The 26,421-nt window shown below is 46.4% G+C and overlaps 1 protein-coding gene across 4 annotated transcripts in view; it reads right to left on the bottom strand.

Annotated features, from left to right (window-relative positions):
- The window catches only part of kazna (kazrin, periplakin interacting protein a), a 135,382-nt gene that overhangs the window by 79,148 nt on the left and 29,813 nt on the right, over positions 1 to 26,421 (bottom strand). For 3 of the 4 annotated variants that reach the window (XM_052059186.1, XM_052059188.1, XM_052059191.1), the window contains exon 3: positions 17,461 to 17,698. In XM_052059186.1, coding sequence (XP_051915146.1) covers positions 17,461 to 17,698 — 238 coding nt within the window. The remainder of the gene's footprint in view (positions 1 to 17,460; positions 17,699 to 26,421) is intronic. The other variant, XM_052059187.1, reaches the window with a different exon arrangement.

The following is a 26,421-nucleotide window of genomic DNA, read 5'->3' as shown; positions in this document are numbered from 1 at the left end:
CCCTAGTGAGGATCAAGCGGCTCGGAAGATGAATGAATGAATATCCTAAGCCACTCATCATAAAAAAGTAGATGAAGCTAGAATTCAAGCAAATGTGTAAAGAGAAGCTAAAGTGGGATAAATAAACGATATCTTAAAACAAACAAAAAGTGGCTGATTAAACATTGAATTAAAAAAAAAAAACAGCATGACGTCTCACAAAAGCAAAAAAAAGGGCCAAAGAGGGAAATCTAATATCCGCAATATTTGACCACTGCAAACAAAACAAAAAAAGAAATCACAGGACAATGCAAATATGATTGCATCAGAAGACCAAAAATATAGACGGTGGATCAAAGAAGCAATAGAGAATCTCTCAACAGAGATGAAGGAGCTTTTTTGCTCTCACACTCGTGGGATTCACTCCTCCAGAGACCACCAAGCAACGTCGGATGTCGCCGGCATGACAGATCACATGATTGACTTGTCATGCCAGCTACGTCCAGGAACATCAGCTGGTAAAAGACGCGCCACGGTGCTCAGCTGTCAACCTCCGAAGAAAGTGGCGGTGAATGTCGAAACCAGTCAAGGTAAATGCAAAGAGCGGCCAACTACTGCACATCAAAAAAAATAATAATACAAAGGCAACAGAACTGGTGTGCGTTTTATCACACTTTGCACAGTAGTGTTAGATGAAGTAGCGCTTTGAACAAAACTACATTTGTAAACAACAACAAAAAACGTTTTTTAAAAAAACAAAACAATATGTAGTACTACGCGGCCAGGTAGGCCAGTGGTTAGCACGTGGGCTTCACAGTGCAGAGGTACCGGGTTCGATTCCAGCTCCGGCCTCCCTGTGTGGAGTTTGCATGTTCTCCCCAGGCCTGCGTGGGTTTTCTCCGGGTGCTCCGGTTTCCTCACACATTCCAAAAATATGCATGGCAGGCTGATTGAACACTCTAGATTGTCCCTAGGTGTGAGTGCGAGTGCAAATGGTTGTTCGTCTCTGTGTGCCCTGCGATTGGCTGGCAACCGATTCAGGGTGTCACCCGCCTACTGCCCGAAGACAGCTGGGATAGGCTCCAGCACCCCCCGCGACCCTAGTGAGGATCAAGCGGCTCGGAAGATGAATGAATAGTAGTATTACCTAAATAGCTTTGACGCATGCTTCTCACACAACGCACACGACATTTTGAATAAATAGTTTCTTTGGCCAAGTTGCGTCACGTGGGAGGAGAGGTTACAAATGATACAATCAATTTCTTGCTGAATGCAACCATTTTTGGAAGTAGTGAGCAGAAAAGCCGCAACAGAGCGGCACAGTTTGAAATAACATTGCAATAAAATCCAGAAAGTGGTTGCAGGCTGGTTAAATTAATGTACACTATGATGACAGGCCAAACTTTCAAAGCACTTATTTAAGTCGAAAAATGTTCACGCTCATGAATATGCTGTACTTTGATATCTTGACGTGCAGTATAAGTGGCCTGAGTTTTTTGAGTGACAGGCCACCTGGAGCTTCACAAAACAAATGAATCATGTCCACAAAGCCAGACACGGCTGTATTGGCTACAGAGCTGCCCAACGCACAGACAAAAGTATCAAGTGAGTACTAGTCAAGTACTCACAAGTCAAGTCAACAGTATTTCTAGAGCACTTTCAAACAGCCATCGCTGCATACAAAGTGCTGTACATGGAGCGATTTAACATACACAATAAACAGTAAGACGAAATGGTAATAAAGGCGGTAGAAAGCACGAAGCAGTAAAATCAAGAACAAATCTAAGTCATGCTGAGTTGAACGCCAAAGAATGCAAGTGAGTTTTGAGGAGGGCTTTGAAGATGGGCAGCGAGGAGGCTTGCCGAATGTTCAGTGGGAGGTCATTCCAGAGAGAGGGACCAGCAACGGAAAAGGCTCAATCCCCTATGAGCCTCAGTTTAGTTCTTGGTACTTCTAATAATGTCTGGTCCACAGACCTAAGGCGCCGGGCAGGTGTGTAGGGGCGGATGAGCTCAGAGAGGTAAGGTGGCGCGAGATTATTCAGAGATTTGAAAACAAAGAGGAGGATCTTGAAAATAACTCTAAAATGAATGGGGAGCCAGTGAAGGGATGCCAAAGTAGGAGTTATATGCTCCCTCTTACGAGTACCAGTCAAGAGGCGAGCAGCGGCATTCTGGACCTCATTTGATTTGAAAAGTTGACCGGTGCATTGGATTGTTAAAAAAAAACGGATAGATGACATCAACAGAAATTTGAGATGTTCTCAGCTTGGCATGAGTCAAGCTTCGTTCTAAACAACAAACTGTTAGCGAAGGATGCCTCCCCCTTTTACAACTGTTAAATCAACCACACTCTCAAAAGAGCCAAATCCCAAAAGTTTGAGAGAAACTCACATGAGGGGAAGCAGGCACCTCTTGCCCTGCCTTCTAAATTTACTTTACAACTCTGGTTGAACTCGACTTTTTTGGGGGGGGATAAGATATACAAGCCAAAGCCGCTTTTACATGAGAGAGAATGCGTGTCATGACTACGTGGAGACAGACAGAGAAGATGGCAAGACCTTTGCTTTGGTTATGGCTCAGCTATTGGAAGTGCAGCGATTACGCTGCAAATAAGCCAGAGCATTGATATGCAATTAACCCAAGCCGGCATTATCGCTTCGCACTTTAGCACTTTAAGATGTCTGCCTGCCAATATTAAGGGTCACAAAGGAGAAAACATCATTTTGAATGGATTAAACGACATGGTTAAACGGCCATTCTGATGTTTTGCTCCAAAGTAGCACAATTTAGAGGCATTGTGGCAGCGTAGGGACAAAATCAAAATGCATCAAACCAGATATATCTGCAGATCTGAATCGCGCCTCTTCCAAATGTGGATAAAAGCACGCGTATCTGCCTTCTGCCAATGTGACTCACTCAACGTAAACAAACAGATCGGATAATGGGTTGTTCGCAGAAAACGTTGGCCGCCCCGGGCTGCGGGTGGTGTGCCAGTCTGACAGACTGGAGTCCCCTTTTAAAATCAATTACTACAGTACTGTAGATTCGACTGTTTCCAATATTGCATCCACACTACAGAGATTTAAAAAAACAACAACAAAAAAACTTACTGAGATTGATGCTGTGGTTTTTGTGTGGGAATGTATTTTGAGCGGTGAATAATAGCCGCCGCGACTACTTCCCGTTCGTGACATGCTGACACATTCGTGTCAAAAAGATGCCCTTTATAGCCTAAAAATGCATCAGGTTCCAAAAACCGGCAGAAAGTAAATACAACACAATAACCAAATAATCGAGTTCCCTCAATTTTTACTATCATATGGACGGCATTCTCAGAAGCAATACCAATAGGAGAAACGTTTTGCTCCATAAATACATGAATCGTGACATCAACTGAACGCCCAGCGCAGTAACCTTAATCATTCATTCATTCATCTTCCTAATCGCTTGATCCTCACTAGGGTCACGGGGGTACTGGAGCCAAAATGAAATATTTGAGGTTTCGTAGCTTAAAAAAAATCAATTCACAGACCCAAAGCTTGTACTCGCTCATTCGTTGTTCCCGATGATCATCTGTCACTGAAGCGCTCAAGCTAATTTTCTAATGGCCATTTTATTCATTCATTCATTCATTCATCTTCCGAGCCGCTTGATCCTCACTAGGGTCGCGGGGGGTGCTGGAGCCTATCCCAGCTGTCTCCGGGCAGTAGGCGGGGGCCACCCTGAATCGGTTGCCAGCCAATCGCAGGGCACACAGAAACGAACAACCATTCGCACTCACACTCACACTTAGGGACAATTTAGAGTGTTCAATCAGCCTGCCATGCATATTTTTGGAATGTGGGAGGAAACAGGAGCACCCGGAGAAAACCCACGCAGGCCCGGGGAGAACATGCAAACTCCACACAGGGAGGCCGGAGCTGGAATCGAACCCGGTACCTCTGCACTGTGAAGCCGACGTGCTAACCACTGGACTACCGGGCCGCCCTTAAACTTAATCATGGATGTTTTATTGAACGAGCTGATAGGCTACTCTCGCGCGGTGACAAGATCTCACATGACGCGAGATGTTACATCAATTTATGGGACAAGATGAAAGGATCGATTGATGGTTTTGTTTATCAATAGCGTGGCTATGAAAAGGAAAAATCGATTTGAAACCCTGCCCTACCATATACCAATACCAATAATGTGACCAAAACATAATTGAAATGCACCTCTAAGTGCACTTGCGCATACTGAAAACCCCTGCGGTAAATCTCGACTCCAGCAAAGGTTGTTGCGACATTCAGCTTGTCATTGCAGCAAGTCACTCGTATGATTTGTTTGGCTCAGTTTTCTCTCACACAACCTCCACATTTTTTTTTTTAATCTAGGCTTGGTAGCCAGCAGTGACTGGGTTTTGGGGCACCGGCCAGGAATCAAACGTGTGCAGTGTGTATGAAAGATAGCAGCATGTGCCACTATGCTACGAGTGCAAATGTTTAGCAAAGAACAGCCTTTTGAAGACGAGGTTTATCATTTTCAACAGCAACAAAAAAAAAAATCAATCCCTTTTTGTCACATCTGGTAAAAATGTCAGCTGAGACGAGTCAACCCTAAGGTTTGACAGATGAGTTGCTCAACATTCACCGCACACTCATGGGCGATCTCACAGCGGGCACAAGGCCGTAAGCCTCGCACTTGCCTTTTACCTCAAGCTTCACGAGCATTGCAGGAACGATGGCAGAATATCAACCTCAAGAAAATGTAAAAAGAAAAAGAAAATGGCCATCTTTTTTTTTCCAACAACTGGGACTAAGAGGGCGGCCCGGTAGTCCAGTGGTTAGCACGTCGGCTTCACAGTGCAGAGGTACCGGGTTCGATTCCAGCTCCGGCCTCCCTGTGTGGAGTTTGCATGTTCTCCCCGGGCCTGCGTGGGTTTTCTCCGGGTGCTCCGGTTTCCTCCCACGTTCCAAAAATATGCATGGCAGGCTGATTGAACACTCTAAATTGTCCCTAGGTGTGAGTGTGAGTGTGAATGGTTGTTCGTTTCTGTGTGCCCTGCGATTGGCTGGCAACCGATTCAGGGTGTCCCCCGCCTACTGCCCGGAGACATCTGGGATAGACTCCAGCACCCCCCGCGACCCTAGTGAGGATCAAGCGGTTAGGAAGATGAATGAATGAATGAATGGGACTAAGACTAGCGTACAGAAGCAGAGCAAAGACACGTGAGGCAGCCGAGAGGATTCTGAAGCGAGGCGGAATCATTTATTACTCTCTTGTTGTTGAGTTTTAAATGAGTGTACATTCCAAATAAAGGACTTCAAAATGATAACATTTAGTGTTTTGGTCACACTCCATTAAGAATAATTCATGCTACCAACGTGGCAGCTGTGGCTAACATTGGCTTGTTTACAGTGCTAATGCTAGCTTAGTTTTGCTAACCCTGCTATTTAGTTGAAGCTGGATATGCTTTCTCCGTGACTATTTACTGTTATCACAACTACACACCTTCATAATGGCACGCCATTATGAATCACGCTCGTTTGAGAGTGGCTTGAGTCAGAGACCGTGGGGCAATGATTAAGCACGAACCAATACTCATAAAGATTTCAGGATGCTAACATGACATTTTCCACTGGGTAATACGATCTGACCAACTGGTTCTGAGGTTATGCGATCACCAGGGAAGTTGTACAAATAAAATGGGCTCAAATCTTGTATTGCGCTTCCCTCATTGATCCTTCATCCACCTTTATAGTTTTCTGCTGCTAAGGACTCAACGGGCGCTGTTCGTTACAACAAATTGACCCGGTTTAAAACGACTGCGTGAGGAAATCACAACTACAGCTTTTCGCACATGGTCCAGCACGTAGGCTCACGTGTCATTATGGTTCAATGCTGCCATCCGACGTATCGACCGCAAACACATTAGCTTGTTACTCTTAGCCGCACTGAGGGAATCAATAGGAGTTCCCAATCAACTTACAAAACAGGAGATAATATACTGCGCGATTTAATAGGTCTGATTTAGATTGTTGAGTAAATGGCAAATGGGCTGTCACTTCTATAGCGCTTTTCTACCTTTGGTCCTCAAAGCGTTTCACGCTGTTTTACCTCATTGACGTAGCATCAAGAGGAACTGCGGGGTTCAGTATTTTGCTCAAGGACACTTTGGCATGGTCACATGCGGCCGGGGGGATCAAACTCCCAACCACTGCGTTGGGAGACGACCACGGTACTGCTGATACTTTCTCTGGCGTCCTTAACTCATTCACTCCCAAAGACGTTTTTAAACGTCTTTTCAGACTTGGTCCAGAATTGGCTGGTACTGAATGAGTTAATGGATAAGAACGTGACTGATCAGAATTAGAAAGTCATTTTCAGACATGATTTTGTTAGAGCAAAACAACTAATGCGGTCAATGATGCATGGAATGCATATTAACAGTATAGCTTACAAACATTGTGTGCTGAAAATAGCACCGCCGGCATTCCGAGTCTGCCTTTCCTCTCGCTTTCGCACACACCGTTGGCACATATCTTGAAAGCGCGTGAACAAAGCCGCTCTTTCACGTGACATCACAGCTGAGGCGCGCACTTGCCCATTTCGCACATCTGCTTCTTCATATTCTAATAACATCACAATGACATTGCCTTCCTATCGCCAACAGACGACATCCAATTTGTCAGGCTCGGCACGTCACTCTTATACAACACACCTTGTCCGTTTCCCCGCGGAGCGGATCTGAGTGGGGCCGCTCCGTCCCAGTGAGCATCCCGATATCTTACGGCGGGGCCCACCTGCCCACCCGCTGTGACATCCAGCCGTGCTCCATCTGCTTCTTCACCCCAGCAGGCACCAGCTGGCTGGACAGCATGCATGCTGATAAATGGACAATTTACAGCCGAATGAGTCACAGCTACCACACCTCACTTCAATAAACAATTCAGTCAATGAATGGAGTCTGGGAGCTTTAAATGGAATGTTCCCGAAAGATAGGTTGTTATTGTAATGCGGCAATCATTTTTAAATGGCCATAATCCCTCAAACTCAAATCCGCAACAGTTCACACTTGTCAGGAGTCGGAAACACCGGACAAAAAGTGAATGTTCTTGCAACTTTCAACTATTATTTCATTGGAAGATGCAGGCCAATACAATTCATTTTGTACCTTGAGCAACACATTTATCCAAGTTGGCCTTTGCCAAATGGGTCAGGTAAAAATGGGGCCGTTTTAATTGGGTCACGGCGGCCCGGTAGCCCAGTGGTTAGCACGTCGGCTTCACAGTGCAGAGGTACCGGGTTCGATTCCAGCTCCGGCCTCCCTGTGTGGAGTTTGCATGTTCTCCCCGGGCCTGCGTGGGTTTTCTCCGGGTGCTCCGGTTTCCTCCCACATTCCAAAAACATGCGTGGCAGGCTGATTGAACACTCTAAATTGTCCCTAGGTGTGAGTGTGAGTACGGATGGTTGTTCGTTTCTGTGTGCCCTGCGATTGGCTGGCAACCGATTCAGGGTGTCCCCCGCCTACTGCCCGAAGACAGCTGGGATAGGCTCCAGCACCCTCCGCGACCCTAGTGAGGATCAAGCGGTACGGAAGATGAATGAATGAATAATTGGGTCACCTATTGTCAGAGTCGAAGGGTGCAAGAGGTTTACTGACTAGGAGACTTGCATTCAATAAAATCTGTTTTAGTTTTCTTGACACAAATATGTGACCGTTTTGGCACTCGATTGGGTTTCTGTGGAGAAAGCCGTGAGACCGTTATCAAAGTGGTGTTTTCACGGCAAACGTGTTTTTTTTTAATGAAGAAGTAAAAAAATCGAAAAATAAATAAAAGAGGCCAGGACAATATTGCCGAAAAAGAAATTCTCGTTTTGATTTTATCCCCACTTGATATTTAAAAAATAATAATAACAAACCGGCCCGGTGGTCCAGTGGTTAGCGCGTTGACCTCACAGTGCTGAGGTCGTGGGTTCGATTCCGGCTCCGGCCTCCCTGTGTGGAGTTTGCATGTTCTCCCCGGGCCTGCGTGGGTTTTCTCCGGGCACTCGGGTTTCCGCCCACATTCCAAAAACATGCATGGCAGGCTGTTTTGAACACACAAAATTGTCCCTAGGTGTGAGTGTGAGCGCGAATGGTTGTTCGTCAATGCGATTGGCTGGCAACCAGTTCAGGGTGTCCCCCGCCTACTGCCCAAAGACAGCTGGGATAGGCTCCAGCATCCCCGCGACCCTAGTGAGGATAAAAGCGGTTCGGAAAATGAATGAATGAATGAATAATAACAAACAACAATGACAATTCAAAACCATCCATGCGGCCCTTGCATGTTCTTTCCTAGAGTTCTAAAACCGTAGATATACCATCCCGCTATTTCTCTTTCAATTGATGCATCAAAAGCAGAACGTTGACAACGTTTAGAGTTGTGAGAGATGACGCCAAAATTCCACAAACTTTCTTTATCCTAATTTCAAAAGTTTGGTATCATTGGAAATCATTCGAAACAAAATATGTATAATAATGATGTCAATTATTTTTAGTTGATTACCGACATCCCTCATTTATCGTGGGGGTTACACCGTACAATTCACAGACGGTACTGGCAAAGAATGGCAATCTGAAGGGCTGAGAGAAGCATTTGAAAATGCTACGCGTGAGTTACGATAGTTAACGCGTCGCAAAATTGAGTCCCACGCCGTCGCGTCAGGTCTCGAAATAGACACAAACTCTTGCGGCTACTTTATTTTTCCGTTGCGTTCGTCTTCGGGGCTGTTGAGGCCGTTGCTCACGATGGCATCTGTGTGTAAATGTGTGCGTATGCGCGGGTGTGTGTGGTAACGGGTCGATCGTGGGAGGTCGGTTGATCGAAAAGCAGATCCTAAAACAGGATGACTGCAGGGAAGAAAAAAAAACATTGAATCACGAAGGCTCATAGTGTTGTTGTAGCCAACGTAGTTATTTTGAGTAGGCCAACGTAGCCCATATAGATACATACAGCATGTGTTGCCTTCATTAACTCATTCACTCCCAAAGACGTTTTTATACGTCTTTTCAGACTTGGTCTAGAATTGGCTGGTCCTGAATGAGGCTTTTAATTTTTTGCGGATCCAGACATATTTGTTTTTGCTGGGTTTTTTTGGGGGGGCGGGGGGGGGGGTCCAAAATGGCTTTTTCAACATTTTGGGTTGCCGAGCCCTTGTACAGACTGTACAAGGTTGAAGTGTCTGTCACCAAAGGTGAGCAACTTCTCTTCCTACTTGTCACCCGGTATAAGAACAGCTATGCTAAATGGAAGCTCTGTGTTTGAAACTGGAGCTTCAGACAAAGCGAATAGGTTCATGCCAGACCCAGCAAAAGACGTACGACACCAAGACAAGCCCAAACAATACTGCAGCAGCATTCATCACATCAAATACATACGGTATGAGCCTCCCGGAAATGGGACAGAGGACAGAAATAAATAAGGCTCACATCCATTCCATCTCCTTACAAGTGGCAGAAATGAGATGAACAAGAGAAATGTCATTTTGCCGTTTCTGCTGCCACATTCGCGAGCACGCATGCACCGCACTGTGGATAATTGGTGACAATATCTTCAAAGGCCCCGCGGCGAACCCTATACAAGCCATTCTCCTCTTTTGCCTGCACTCTCCATCATATCACACAACCGGCACCGGGGTGGCTCCGTGCTTGACAAGCGCCCGCATTTCTGTTGATTCGGGTGCCAAATGGTTGCGGCCACTTGACTTTGAGCATGCGGGTGATCGGATATCTGAATGAGATATCACTTTTTTTGTCCAACTTGGGATGCTTTCGTTGTGGCGGGGCAATGACAGATCCAAAATACATTAATCTCCTCCACTGTATCGGAAGGACTCATTTGTTTTGTCGAGCCTTTGGCTAAACAGCAACAAAAAAGTAGGCCATGGAAACTAATGAGATGGGGGGGGGGGGGACTACAAAGTTTCCTCATCATGTTAGGATGACTTTAAGTCATTTGTCACAGTAGGTTTCTTTATTTGGTAGGCTATAACTCAATTTGGCTTGTCACCTTCTGGGATGTACAGAATAACAAATGCCTTGACATTTATACTGCATGTTATTTCTGGTCCATTTTCATAGGACACCGCAACTTTGCCGTCACATTTGCATTCGAATGCAGTGGACCTGCTACTGCCAAACAACCTCAGATTTGTTTGGTTTTGTTTTTTGGGGGGAGGGGGGAGATTTGGGGGGAACATTTGCAAATTGAGTGCTTGAGTATTTGGCTACTGAAGAGTGCAAAATTAGACTTCACCATATGTGCAAAATACTGTATGTGCAGTCCATTTTTGATCATACATTTTCAATGCAAAAAAAAGGCCCACTTTGCTTAAATAACAACAAAATAACAACAAACTGCATAACGTACCAAGAACTAAACTGAGGCTCAGAGGGGATCGAGCTTTTTCTGTTGCTGGTCCCTCTCTCTGGAATGACCTCCCACTGAACATTCGGCAAGCCTCCTCGCTGCCCATCTTTAAAGCCCTCCTCAAAACTCACTTGTATTCTTTGGCGTTTGACTCAGCATGACTTAGATTTGCTATTGGTTTTACTGCTTGGTGCTTTCTACCGCCTTATTACTTATTACTTATTACTGATTCGTCTTACTGTTTATTGTATATGTTAAATCGCTCCATGTACAGCACTTTGTATGCAGCGATGGCTGTTTGAAAGTGCTCTAGAAATACTGTTGACTTGACTTGACTTGACTTGCATTTTTTCCAGTGCAAAGGGCTCTCTTGCATACAAATTACGATTCAAAAGTAATCTGTTGATTGGTTCACAACACACACATGTTCACAGTTGGGCACGTGTGGATTCGTATATTTGCAGATTTTTCTTTTTTTGCTTTATTTCATAATTTTGATTCACCAACGTGACTTCCTTCCCGCTTTGTCTCTATTTTTCATGGAAAATGTATATTGAATGTTTATCTGCTTTATTTTTTGGGGGCGGGGGGTTGATTGTTCGGGGGGAAGGTTGGATGACAAAAATTCACATTTTCCCTATTTTTGTTTTCAATTCCATCCATCCATTCATTTTCCGATTCGCTTTATCCCCACAAGGGTAGCGGGGGATGCTGGAGCCTATCCCAGCCGTCTTCGGGCAGTAGGCAGGGGCACATCCTGAACCGGTTGCCAGCCAATCACAGGGCACACAGAGACTAACACCCATCCGCGCTCTCACTCACACCTAGGGACAATTTAGAGTGTTCAACCAGCCTGCCACGCATGTTTTTGGAATGTGGGAGGAAACCGGAGTACCCGCAGAAAACCCACGCGGGCATGGGGAGAACATGCAAACTCCAGGAAGGCCGTACTGTGAGGTCGACGCGCTAACCACTCCACCATTGGGCCGCCCTTTTGAAATACAACTTTCTTTTTTTAAAATAATTGATTAAGGGGCGCGGCCCGGTAGTCCAGTGGTTAGCACGTCGGCTTCACAGTGCAGAGGTACCGGGTTCGATTCCAGCTCCGGCCTCCCTGTGTGGAGTTTGCATGTTCTCCCCGGGCTAGTGTGGGTTTTCTCCGGGTGCTCCGGTTTCCTCCCACATTCCAAAAACATGCATGGTAGGCTGATTGGACGCTCTAATTTGTCCCTAGGTGTGAGTGTGAGTGCGAATGGTTGTTCGTTTCTGTGTGCCCTGTGATTGGCTGGCAACCGGTTCAGGGTGCCCCCCGCCTACTGCCCGAAGACAGCTGGGATAGGCTCCAGCACCCCCCGCGACCCTAGTGAGGATCAAGCGGCTCGGAAGATGAATGAATGAATGATTAAGGGGCCACTTGGCGCGTGGTCGTGGGCCACACCCATTTGCACATTCCAAAGTAACAGTATTCTTAAGCGAGTATAATTTTTGCCCGCTCTACCCACCTCTGACTCAATGGCAACATTAAATACGCAGCACACTCACAGCGACCTGGACCATCTGCTTCTGCATTAAGTGTGCAGAGAGAAATACGTTTGGAAAGACACAGAGGGATCCACATTTACATATCGGAGAGCCACTGGATGAAAATCATCAAAACATAGCCAAACATTTCCGAGAGGCTTTCCTATCCGTTTGCAAGGAAGGTTTACTCGAGTCAAGACAAAGATTTGAGAATAAAGATGTGGGTTCCTGGTGCCAGAGTAACGTCTTTCCTCCGAGACGACACCCGATGACCACATTGGGGTGTGAGAGCAACAGTGATGCGAGTACACACCCAATTTGTGTTTAAGACTAAGTTAAAATGTTTTTGGGTGGCTTGTAAATCAAAATGTCACGGACGTTTCCCGCTCTCTCGCTCTCCGGTGATTCCAACATGGACAGTGATTTAAATGGGTGTGAAGCATACGGTCTGCTTCTTGATTAGCCTCATGCATCATCAACATGCATTACAGGCAACTAATTGCGACATTCATTCACACGTTCACCTTTTAGTCTTGTCAATTATGGCAATCCAAGATTCATTCTGCACCAGGAGAACCACGTCAGCCAAAGGAAATTGTTTTTGTGGTCTTTTCCCTGCTCTAATGAGTAGTCATATAAGCAAAAACTGCCAAATAAATGTTTTACTAATCCTGCCAAAAAACCTGAGACCCTGGAAAAGACGATCCTCTTTTGTTTCCCGTTGTAAAGTGGAATTCAAATACCATCTAAAATAACGAATAACACATTTTCACATCTAATTGACCACTGACATGCATGACTGCGCTGTTCTAAAATCTTTCTCCTTTTTTGGAGGGGGTGGGGGGATTTATTTCCATAGTTATTCCACAAGAAACGCTTCTGTGAGTGACAGCAAATTTAAACCCGGTCCGCTGCACACGTAAAAAAAAAAAGGCATCAAAATAATGGCATGTTATAAAATGTCAGGGGTAGAAAAAAAATGCTGTTCAAGCAAAACCTTGTCATCTGAATTCAGGAAATTGTACACCAAGAAATCGGACGTGATTTTGGCAGCACCGCAACCAATCGCCGATCAACAAACGTAAAGCGGTCCGAGCAAAGGGGCGCGCCTTCACGCGGAATGTTTCAGCATTGGGAAAAAAAACAAAACACAAAAAAAAAACAAAAGTAGTTGGGACACCGGGGGCTATTCTTTCCACTGCTGCCTTTGCCAAACTTGAAGCCACCTAAGCAAAATCCGCAGACGTGGGATGTCAGCCACCCTGTCCTAAATATTTCCTGAGAAAAAGTTCAAACTAGCGGCCCGGTAGTCCAGTGGTTAGCATGTCGGCTTCACAGTGCAGAGGTACCGGGTTCGATTCCAGCTCCGGCCTCCCTGTGTGGAGTTTTCATGTTCTCCCCAGGCCTGCGTGGGTTTTCTCCGGGTGCTCCGGTTTCCTCCCACATTCCAAAAATATGCATGGCAGGCTGATTGAACACTCTAAATTGTCCCTAGGTGTGACTGTGAGTGCGAATGGTTGTTCGTTTCCGTGTGCCCTGCGATTGGCTGGCAACTGATTCAGGGTGTCCCCCATCTACTGCCCCAAGTTTGCATGCTCTCCGCGGGCCTGCGTGGGTTTTCTCCGGGTGCTCCGGTTTCCTTCCACATTCCAAAAACGTGCATTACAGGCTGATTGAACACGACAAATTGTTCCTAGGTGTGAGTGTGAGCGCGGATGGTTGTTCGTCTATGTGTGCCCTGCGATTGGCTGGCAACCGATTCAGAGTGTCCCCCGCCTACTGCCCGGAGACGGCTGGGATGGGCTCCAGCACCCCCCCGCGACCCTAGTGAGGATCAAGCGGTACGGAAGATGAGATGAGATGAAAAGTTCAAACTAAACTCGCCTGTAGCCAAGAATGATGTCATGTCCAGATCAACATAAGAATTAAAAATGCAATACTTGCAAGCGCTTTCCACTGAAATGCCACGATTGCCGTTACTACACTCTGCAGTCTAACGAGCGTTTTAACATTTAAATGTGACACCTTATTAATGATGAATGTAGACGAGTAATTCCCCCGTGCTAAATAATATCATTTAGCTCATTCAGCTCTGATCTTCCGCTTAACACTCTCATGAAGATGAATATTATATACATTTGGGTTCTCCGCCACAACGAGGAATAAAAAGGAGGTTGAATTCAAAAGGTCCTGAAAGCAGATGCGGGAGGAAGTCACATATGTCATATTTCGTGGCCATACATTAAAAAGTCCAACTTTTCATGAATCTCATGCAGAGATAAGAGGATACATTCATCAGTGATCATTTTACAGCTCGAGTCCTGCGAGTCCCAGGGACTTGCTGATCAGAAAAGTACGATTCCGATTATGCATTTAGAGAGTCCCAAATTTCGAATTCTGAAATGGTCTACTTATTCACTTGCATATGATAACACAAACAACAACAATAGACATTGATAATAGGTTTATTTTTTTGTATAAAAAAAATTGTGTAAAGAATAGGTTGTATTCTTTGGCGTTCGACTCAGCATGACTTAGATTTGTTCTTGATTTTACCGTTTGGTGCTTTCTACCGATTTGTCTTACTGTTTATTGTGCATATTAAATCGCTCCATGTACAGCACTTTGTATGCAGCGATGGCTGTTTGAAAGTGCTCTAGAAATACTCTTGACTTGACTTGACTTATTTCTTACAAACAAATGCTGCAAAAATTTGAATAATTCAGGCAAGATGATTATCGCAAAAAAAAAAAAAAAACAGCCAACTTTAGCTGCTTCCTCTGTGATATCTCCGCAATAAACTTCTGCAACACCTGTTTTAACGTGACACGACTCGGCAATCGTCTGCTTTCCACACGGTGAAGGTCCGATCTCGCCAACCTGGTCTCGCGAGAACGGAAATCTCGTCGCGCGAGATTACTTGACGCGAGATCAAAACAACAATGGCTGGGATGGTCAAACTGCGATCATTGCTGGAAAAAAAGATTTATCATAGGTTTTTTTTTTTGGGGGGGGGGGGACTGAGAAATGTCCTTGCATCCGAAAAACGCACATTATATGTGCGTCTGGTGGGAAAATTATGCGTCTCAGACGCGGGACGCAGAGGTAACGAGATGGCTAATATTCATTTTCCGAACCGTGTTATCCTCACAAGGGTCGTGGGGTAGGGGGGGAGGGGGGAGCGGAGAAGCCTATCTCAGCCCTCTTCGGCAGTAGGCGGGGGACACCCTGAACCGGTTGCCAACCAATCATAGGGCACACAGAAACGAACAATCATCCGCACTCACATTCACACCCAGGGATAACTTGGAGCGTACAATCAGCCTGCCATGCATGTTTTTGGAACGTGGGTGGAAACCGGAGGACCCGAAGAAAACCCACGCAGGCCCGCGGAGAACATGCAAACTTGGGGCAGTAGATGGGGGACACCCTGAATCAGTTGCCAGCCAATCACGGGGTGCACAGAGATGAACAACCATCCGTGCCCACACTCACACCCGGAGAAAACCCACACACGGGGGAGAACATGCAAACTCCACACAGCGAGGTCAGAGCTGGAATCGAACCCGGTACCTCTTGCACTGTGAACTCAACGTGCTAGCCACTCGACCACCATGCTACCTAAGGGGATACAGATTGATAATTTTTCACGGTGCGGCACAATATTACTTCTAGGTAGAAGCGATGTAATTGAAGCAAGCGCATCCTGCTGGCAATGCGGCCGCGTGCTTCTGTTGCTGTGCTGCCAGGTAGCACCGGCAACCACTCTTCCCTCAGGACTCGGCGCTGCGCCGGCTGCGCAATGAACCGGCGACCCTTCGCGCGCACTTCCCTTTCCAAATGTAGCCACTGATGATAAATGACCTAATCCACCGAGTCCCAACCATTACTCGCATACACCTCGGGTGGTAAAGGACAGCTGCGGGCGGGAGAAAGAGCAGATAACGAGAGCTGGGCATGTAAGCAAAAAATAAACGCGTTTGACAAAGAGTGGTAAAGGTAAGAAGGTCAAATCAAAACAGGGACATGACTGTGTGCAAACTGGGGAGTACGAAGCACTCAGTGGCAGACCCAAGATCCACGCATCTGCTTCTTTTGGGCACAAAGAGAAGTCGAAAAAAATTGAGTTGAACGTCATTTCCGTCACATAACATGATGAACCTTGCGGGCACAATTTCATCGAAGCAGCCAAGCAGTTCGAGAGACAATGACATCAGCGCTCTCAGGGGAATGCTTGTCGTGTCTCTCTCACACACACACACACACACACACACACACACACACACACACACACACAAATGGGCGGGGCATATGCAAAGTCTGTGTGTGTGTGGAGGAGTGAGTGCAATAGCACCGAATAACCATGTGGTGCTGAGCACCATGTACACACACACAATCAGTAAAAATGGTGACTTGTGGGTTTTTGCTAAAAACTTCACAGGCACATTCAGGGCAGCCCTCTGATGCTTTTTATACGTTATTCTTATGGGGACCTGCTTTTTTTGTCCCCATAAGAAAAATGGTCTCATGACGTGACTGTGTTTCCAATTGTATGTCCCCTCAAAACATGGAAACGAGTGCACACACACACACACACACACACACAGCTATGGTAACAGCAAGAGTGTTAATGTGTACTGGAGTTAAAGGGCCACTTTCAAAGCAAAACATCCAAATAAAAAATGGGGGCATAGGTACCCAAAGCGATTGACAACAAAGCAATTTGAAAGTCACCGAGTGTGTTCTGCCCCGGCCGTGTTTCCTTCTAATCGAGGTCAACAAGCACAACATGACTTGTAGTCACATAGCAGAGAATGCTGGCTGAGGTCTTTTTTTTTTTTTTCTCCATGTGAATACGAAAAGAGGAAGTGGAGTCGACATTTTCGGCATGAGTGTAGCTTGACCTCTGAGGTGTCTCAAATATGTAGCTTGGGAGGGAACGCAGTGCAGACAGACAGCTGGCTGGAGCAGCTGACTGCTATGGAAACGGCGAGCGTGTGGAAGTACGTGCGTGTGCCCGGGATTTGGTAGGCCAAGCATGCTTATGTCACCAACCATGTGTAAATTACACACATCTGTCAGCTATTTAAGTCCAACTGAGTATATGAAGGTAGAAAAAAAGGGGCAAACAACAACACACAAAACACTGGACACGCATTCTACAGACTGGGCAACTATTCAAGAGCTCTCGGTAACAGTAACCCACGGCAACCCGAAAGCCACCCACCTCTTTGGGACACACAGATGCATCGGGCAGTATAGGGCAGAATGAATGGACTGGCAGCCCAGAGTGTGAGGAGAGACACACCCACACCCACACCCACAAAAAGAGTGTGGAACTTCACCCGCACCGACCCCACCAAAGTGCAGCACTACCCCCTCTTTAAGGTTCACAAGGTTAATTATTCAACACGACAGGGGAGGGAGGCAAGGGGGGGGGGGGGGGTGGACACAAGCGGCCAGAAACGTCACATCTCTTTTGTTCAACCCAACCACTCATTAATTGTGTCCGTTTCCTAACAGTTTGCAGCACGTGTTCTGCGCGTCATCGTACGATACGAACCGCATCGGCATGCGTCTGCGCTTCCACTAGCCGCCCGCGTTGTCTCACCGTTGTGATTGTGCTGCAGGGTCTCAAGCATGCTGCCGGAAGGGTCAGCGGCCCCCAGCTCGGTCAGTCTGCGGCTGGTGGCGCTCAGTTCCGAGCGCAAGTTGGTCACCTCCTGGCTGGCTGATTGAATGGCTCCGTCGATGCGCTGAGCCAGCTGCTTGTTGTCATCCATCATTTTCAGGATTTTTGCCTGCGGAGAGGAGAATCCGGAAAAGGTGTCATGCTGACAAGTTGTGCATTTCCAGCGGAGGCAAATAAATCCTTCTTTTGGTCTTTTGAGGAGGAAGCCAAGTTAAATCCTCGAAGTAGTTTGTCCTTTCGCTTGCAAAGAAGAGTCATCCACTTCTGGGGAAATCTGCCGGAGGGACCGTGTGTGTGAAGTGTGTGTGTATGTGTGTGTTGCAAGAGTGTCAGTGACTTCAGTAAGCACATGTGCGAAGGTGTTAGCCTGCACCGCCCCTCATGAATCGCGCTGCCCGCAGCTGACTGTTGAAAGGACACAGAGCATTGAGATGACAGGCACCTTTTTTAAATGGACTGTACCACTTGCGCCGAGAGTCAGGGGGGTGGTGAGGGAGAGTAGGCTACTCTTACGAGCTCAGGGAAGTCACGAGTGTTTTGAGAAGATACTGCTCTGAGGTTGTGGACAATAATGTGTGAAGTGAAACCACAAAACAGTAATCTTACCGAGTGTGGGAAAAGTCAAACGAAATTAAGTGTGGCCTCTTCCTCCTTCTCTGTGCGTGTCCTTCCCTCAGCGTTCGACAGGAAGGGGGACTTATTTGTTTGACAAATCAGGTGGAGCAAGGTGAAACACAAGCAAACTTCCTTCAGTAAGGTAAACCCTCTTGTTTTGATTGCATCCAAATGGATATTGTATCCCTTTGGAAGAAAAAAAACTCTGGAAAGATAAGAGGGGGGTCAATTTTACTTTGTTAAAAAATGTGAAACAACCGGAGACGATGAACCACTGAAGCAGTCCATTAATAATGCTGATTAAATGTGTCAATTCCCACGTAAAATATAAACGTAAAGCTTTGGTGGGCTTCATGAAAATGTGTTAATTCATCGCTGTACAGCCTGAGAGAATAAGATTTGCAGCTAGTATGTACCTCATATGAAGCCATTGTACTTTGTACATGGGAAACATATAACATCGTTAAACTTACAGTGATGTCTGGTAAAGATAATGCCAATCATAGTTGATTGTTGTGTGTTTTTGATCAAGATTTTTATGTCTGTCATTCTTTTATTGCTTTATTTATCGAACTAAGATATCCTTTATTTGTCCAACATTGGGGACATTTACTATATTCCCCTAAATTCACTATACATGTGAAATATATATTTTTTGTGTGGAGCCCGACGGATCGTAATGTAATTGTTTATTTCATTCAATATGTACGGGGGGGGGGGGGGTAGTCGACTGGTTAGCACATCGGCCTCACAGTGGCGAGGTGCAGGGTTCGATTCTGGCTCAATGTTTCATATTACCATCATCGCAAGCAGTGGATTCAACCTCCAATGGCTTGCGGTTCATTTGTGATTCAAGATTAAATGTACTGTCTTATTTTTGAGATGACATGGCACTAATATGCCATCGCTGAAGTCGGAGGTCTTGAATGCGTGTGCTGGTCAGTGGAGTGAATCAGTGCCTGGTGGCGTAGGAGCGGTAATTAGTGAGCGTGGCGGGGTTTAGATTAGCATTTGAATGGAAGCAGTGGCGAGCGGACTCGGTAGTCCGCAGCCATCCTTTATTGTGCTATAGTCGAGGATCTGTCACTCTGCAGACATTTTGCAGCCAAGAATCTCGTCATGAAATCAAAGCACAAAATAGACACTTAAAAATAACAATTATTAAGACGCTGTGAATGCTTCTTTTATTTTTTTCTTCCCCTTTCACAAAGTAGAGCTGAATTGTGTTGCTAAGCAATAACATTACACAGTGAAGGTATTTGCTGCCTGGCAACAATACAAAATTAAATTTGTTCTTTGCAAGTCATAGAACAAATGTGCGCAGTTTAAGGCAACCGAGGCGAGTATCTACTGTAGCCGCATAAAATGAGAAATATACTATTTTGTTTGCTGTCAATCAGGTGAAGAGCGAGTTGATGGTTTTCGACGTTATCGTGATGTTAGACATGATACAAAGTACAGAGTGTTGTAAAGACTTTGAGTCATTAATCGAGAACACAAAAAGTCTTGTTGACACACGTTTCCATTAAGCGAGGGTGGAGAGGCTACAGGCGGGGATGTGTTACTGGAAAGTGATGTGGCGATTTTCATTTCCATGACACATTTTTCAACTCTCAGCTGAGCCTTTGGCCACATCCTGCTCATCTCGGGTTCCCAATTTCAACAAGGAACACAAACGGTGATGACAGAATTTTGGGGCTAATCCCAACACCGATGACTACAATGTAAATCGAACATTCATTCATTCATTCATCTTCCGAGCCGCTTGATCCTCAGAAGGGTCGCGGGGGGGTGCTGGAGCCTATCCCAGCTGTCTTCGGGCAGTAGGCAGGGGACACCCTGAACCGGTTGCCAGCCAATCGCAGGGCACACAGAAACGAACAACCACTCGCACTCACACTCACACCTAGGGACAATTTAGAGTGTTCAATCAGCCTGCCACGCATGTTTTTGGAACGTGGGAGGAAACCGGAGCACCCGGAGAAAACCCACACAGGCCCGGGGCGAACATGCAAACTCCACACAGGGAAGCCGGAGCTGGAATCGAACCAGGTACCTCTGCACTGTGAAGCCGACGTGCTAACCATTGGACTACCGGGCCGCCCTAAATCGAACATTTGTAGCATTATTTTGTTCGGCTGGCACCCTTGCGCTTGGTTTTAAAATGGGCTTGGCTTCATTTTTGTGCCAGCCCAAGTCAAACTTCTCTTCTTCATGGAGTTGCCTCACCCTCGACTTATCTGACAATTTGGTAAGCCACATTAGTCTGCGCTCAACTTCAAAACGGGTGCATCATCATTTTCGTGCCGGGGCGGTGGTCTAATTCAGCGTCTCTGTGAATTTGGTAGACGAGCTACGCTGCTCTGGGCGTTCCTGCCCGACCACCCCACGCATCTGCAAATATTTTTTCCCAAAAGTCGACTAGATTTCAGACTAAAAACGACTGTGTGTCAAAATGTTGGCTCCAGTTCCGCACGACCTTGAACGATAGAAGTTTTAGAGGTAAGATCAGGGTGACGGGTTACTCACAGCAATTTCATGGGAAGAATTTGGACAACGTTGTCATCCGCATGCAAGACTCACGATTATACCCGCTTTGTAGATTGTTGTCTTGTAAATGTACGTTTGTAAATATCACAGCAACACATACATGTTGTCTGAACAACAAACAAAACTATCAGCAAACGAAACCCCAAAAGTAGCTTGCCACTGACATTTTAAAAAGTAAAAGTAGATCGATGGGCAGCCCGGTAGTCCAGTGGTTAGCACGTCGGCTTCACAGTGCAGAGGTACCAGGTTTGATTCCAGCTCCGGCCTCCCTGTGTGGAGTTTGCATGTTCTAAAAACTCCGGGCCTGCGTGGGTTTTCTCCGGGTGCTCCGGTTTCCTCCCACATTCCAAAAACATGCGTGGCGGGCTGATTGAACACTCTAAATTGTCACTAGGTGTGAGTGTGAGCGTGGATGGTTGTTCGTCTATGTGTGCCCTGCGATTGGCTGGCAACCGATTCAGGGTGTCCCCGCCTACTGCCCGAAGATGGCTGGGATAGGCTCCAGCAGCCCCCGCGACCCGAGTGAGGATCAAGCGGTTCGGAAGATGAATGAAAAAAAAGTAGATCGTTGGCTGTTGGCCTAAAGCGATAACAGATGGATAAATTTTTCTGAGCGTGGCTGCACATCTGATCATGAATGTTGTGCTATATAAAACCTCTGCGTAGGTGTGAGTGAGCTATCACATGGAGTTTGGTTAAATCTTAGGTCGCTGTGCATCTGCATGTATGTCTGCCTCTGTGGCTGTGTTTGAGAGAGAGAAAAAGTGGAGGATGGCAAGGGAAGGAGGGAGTATAATTGTGTGTTTCAGGTTGAAGGCGGCTCTTGTCTCCTCTGCTCAGTATTCAGCAGCTGTCATTTTTGTGACAAGGATTGAGAGATGCTCTGTTTGGGGGGCCTGAAGCAGGCTCCTTTATGCAGCTATTCTCGACCAATTTCCTTCAAAAAGCCTCACACGACAGATGACACGCAGGATTTTCTACAACACGGATGCAACGACATATGACATTGAAATTAATTTTGACAGACATGCTTATGAGGGAAAATTAGTCATGTACTGTTACCCCTGCATATTTTCAGCTCACCGTTTACAAATGCACTAATCCCACTAGCCCCTCCCCTTTGTGGAATCAATCCAGTTATTCACTGAAAAAGTCAGCAATTTGTAGTTTTTGTGCTCCGTTTGAAACCTTGCACTGAAAAAAAATCCGCTGTTCCTCTCAAGGGGCGTGCTGGAGCTTATCCCAGCTGTCTCCAGGGTACACTATGAGCTGGTTGCCAGCCAATCGCAGGGCACACATAGACAAACATCCATCGAGGGACAATTTAGAATGTGTCATGAACCTGCCCTGCACGTTTTTGGAATGTGGGTGGAAACCGGAGCACCCAGAGAAAACCCACGCAGGCACGGGGAGAACATGCAAACTCCACATAGGAAGGTCGGAGCCGGAATCGAGCGCAGCACCTCTGCACTGTGAAGCCAACTCGCTAACCAGTCAACCACCGGGCTGCCCGTGTCGAATTTTCCCAATTTTATTTTGTCAAGTGGCTGCACACAATGCAATCATTTAACGCATTACTGTATATTCTGCGCGGCCCGGTAGTCCAGTGGTTAGCACGTCAGCTTCACAGGGCAGAGGTACCGGGTTCGATTCCAGCTCCGGCCTCCCTGTGTGGAGTTTGCATGTTCTCCCCGGACCTGCGTGGGTTTTCTCCGGGTGCTCCGGTTTCCTCCCACATTCCAAAAATATGCATGGCAGGCTGATTGAACACTCAAAATTGTCCCAAGGTGTGAGTGTGAGTGCGAATGGTTGTTCGTCTATGTGTGCCCTGCGATTGGCTGGCAACCGATTCAGGGTGTCCCCCGCCTACTGCCCGGAGACAGCTGGGATAGGCTTCAGCACCCCCCGCGACCCTAGTGAGGATCAAGCGGTACGGAAGATGAATGAATGAATGAATGAATGTATATTCTGCTTCAATTGCTTCAACACACACACACAATTCGGCTTCACTCAGAATTCTTCGCGATCAAGAGATGCTCACCGATCTGGAAAAGAACTGACGAAATGTAGCGAATGAATCTTAACCGAATTGACATGTTAGGAAATGTTGGTTCATTTCTGTGCACCTTATTTGAGACTGCCTTCAAACTGCCAAAATGGATTTCAAAACATGGATGGGTTTGGCATCCAAATGAGGAAAAATATTGCGGTTCCATTTGAGAAGATGGACTGAAAGTTGTGATTAAAAAAAAAAAAAGAAAAAGAAACTGTCTTGCAGAGACTAATCCAAATTGTGCCAATTGGAAGATAAAGCGGCAATATTTGAGGAAGCCGAAGAGCTGTTAACAGTCAAGTCCGGAGGGCGACACTGTTGGCACACTCGAACGCCAGCTGTGCATAAAAAAATGTCATTTTCTAAACCAGTAATCGCATCAAAAACAAGTTCCCGTGAGAGACAAAACACCTCAGCCATGAACATGGCGAGGTCGAGCCTGTTGTAATGCCAACGTCCGTTTTATCAATCTTGCTCTGGATATGTAAAGACTCGGTCACAATGGCTTCAGATGCTGACGATAGCGACATAAATGGAGCAGAAAAATAAGCAGCCTCCCAGGCTGGATCCGACCCACTGCAATATGATTGTCTGCCGTGTCACTGGAAGGCTATGACGCACATGTCATGATGCGCTGGCGTGACCGTGTACGCCGCCATCTTGGGTTAGCGCTCATGAGGGGGGAAAAAATGAAAAGGGTGACCCGACAAAATAATTTGAATTTAACTAAAAGGATTGAAGGTGTGTGTGTGTGTGTGTGTGTGTGTATAACTCTATATATTTATTTGTATGGTCGGCACGGTGGTGGACTGGTTAGCACGTCAGCCCCACATTGCAGAGGTCATGGGTTCGCTTTCAGGCTCCGGTCTTCCTGTGTGGAGTTTGCATGCTCTCCCCGTGTCTGAGTGGGATTTCTCCGGGTACTCCGGTTTCCTCCCACATTAACCTGCCACGCATGTTTTTGGAATGGGGGGAGGAAACTGGAGTACCCAGAGAAAACCCACACAGGCGCAGGGTGAACATGCAAAGTCCACACAGGAAGGCCGGAGCCGGAATCAAACCATGCACCTTTGCACTGTGAGGCCGACGTGCTCACCAGTCGACCACCGGGCCGCCCTCTAATACTAGAGGTTTGAAATTCAAACTTCCGAAACATTCATTCATTCATCTTCCGAACCGCTTGATCCTCACTAGGATCGCGGCGGGTGCTGGAGCCTATCCCAGCCGTCTTCGGGCAGTAGGCGGGGTACACCCTGAATCGGTTGCCAGCCAATCGCAGGGCACACAGAGACGAACAACCATCCATGCTCACACTCACAGCTAGGGACAATTTAGAGTGTTCAATCAGCCTGCCACGCATGTTTTTTTTGGAATGTGGGAGGAAACCGGAGCACCCGGAGAAAACCCACGCAGGCCCGGGGAGAACATGCAAACTCCACACAGGGAGGCCGGAGCTGGAATCGAACCCGGTACCTCTGCACTGTGAGGCCGACGTGCTCACCAGTCGAGCACCGGGCCGCCCTGTAATACTAGAGGTTTGAAATTCAAACTATTTTAATAAAATGCTTTACTGTAAGTTCATACTGACTGTTGCCATAACATGTGAGGCAGGTCCCTTACTTGTACTTCATTCCCGTTTGACAATATTGCACTCACAGGTGGGACTTTAAAGGCAAGCAAGTAATCAATCTTGGTGAGGATTTCGAGAGAATTGGTCTGAGGATGCCTGGGCATGATTAATTGTCTGCCAGGGTGTCATTTGCTACTTGTGCCTGACCGAATCAGCCAAGACAGAAGATAGAATCCAGTGAAAGAAAATCAACATTGGTGGAGTGCAGGAGGATTCTTTTGTTTGGGGGAAGAGAGACATATTGGATAAACCTGCGCTTGCAGTGAAGACCATTCAAATGCAAACTTACATGACTAATAAAACCTTACCAGGAAATAAATAAAAAGTATCCGCCTCACAGATTTGTAATCAAGAGAAAAGAAGAATGCAATGACAAGAAGCACAAAAGAAACATTTTTTTGAGTGTGATGGTAACATTTTCAGACTATGTCAAAACCAATGACATTTGTCATGAGAAAAAAGGCACCGGTACCGGGCCATGGAACCGGTACCGGTCCATGGGTCTTTTGGTACCGGGTGGCACAGAAATAAATAACTTATGTTATTCATTCATTCATCTTCCTAACCGCTTGATCCTCACTAGGGTCGCGGGGGATGCTGGAGCCTATCCCAGCTGTCTCCGGGCAGTAGGCGGGGGACACCCTGAATCGGTTGCCAGCCAATCGCAGGGCACACAGAGACGAACAACCATCCATGCTCACACTCACACCTAGGGACAATTTAGAGTGTTCAATCAGCCTGCCACGCATGTTTTTGGAATATGGGAGGAAACCGGAGCACCCGGAGAAAACCCACGCAGGCCCAGGGAGAACATGCAAACTCCACACAGGGAGGCCGGAGCTGGAATCGAACCCGGTACCTCTGCGCTGTGAAGCCGACGTGCTAACCACTGGGCTACCGGGCCGCCACATAATTAAACTGATTGTAAAAAAAAAAAAAATGTTTATCACTTTTTGCTCTGGTTTACATATTTCAAGTCAATGGATATTGTGCTGATCCCTCTGGTGTGTGTGCCTTGGCCCACCAGGCGGCAGTATAATAAAGGTTCTATAGACTTACTTATGAACATCACATGACAAAATCCCAAAAACAGGTGAGCAATCGGCACTGTGATGTCATTTTCAGTGGAGATGGATAAAAATTGGTGGCCTAAATCATATTCCACAAACAAAATATCAATCAAAATACTGTGTTTAGACTGCTGGGGGGTACATCACTCATATTATCGGAAACAAAGATTCTGATTTGACTTCGCCCTTAAGGCAACGTCATGTTGTTTTAAATACACAATGTAAAATTCCCTTGACAGTAAAATGCATCCATGAGTGGCATAAACAGCCTGAAGCCTCTCATTTGAAAAATAGCTGACTGCCAAACTGCTGTTTGTTGTGAAGTGAATTGAGTTGAGTGGAGTTCACTGGCAACACACACCGCCTGTATCCATCACTTTTGCTCACGAGTCAAACAAAAAAATTGGCCTATAGTATCCTAAAAAACTCTTAAGTTGGACATACTATTTTTCATCACTTTCTTCAAGAGTAGCCCGTTAATTATCATCATTAGCTTTTTTTCTAGTTTGAGTTACACATCGTGTTCCTTGCCCAATCAACTTGATGAGGCTAATCACCCAAAAGCTTTTCAAACGATCCAACTCGGCACTTCAACTCCAATCACAAAACTACTCAGGTGTGTTTTCACATCACCACTGGAGTGACTCATTCATTCATTCATTCATTCATCTTCCTAACCGCATGATCACTCACACCTAGGGACAATTTAGAGTGTTCAATCAGCCTGCCATGCATATTTTTGGAATGTGGAAGGAAACCGGAGCACCCGGAGAAAACCCACGCATGCGGGAGAACATGCAAACTCCACACAGGGAGGCCGGAGCTGGAATCGAACCCGGTACCTCTGCACTGTGAAGCCGACGTGCTAACCACTGGACTACCGGGCCGCCCCATTGGAGTGACTCCCAAAAGAA

This window comes from Hippocampus zosterae, chromosome 2, assembly GCF_025434085.1.
Source record: "Hippocampus zosterae strain Florida chromosome 2, ASM2543408v3, whole genome shotgun sequence".
NCBI classification, from domain to species: domain Eukaryota; kingdom Metazoa; phylum Chordata; class Actinopteri; order Syngnathiformes; family Syngnathidae; genus Hippocampus; species Hippocampus zosterae.
This window is presented reverse-complemented; position numbering and strand designations above follow the sequence as displayed.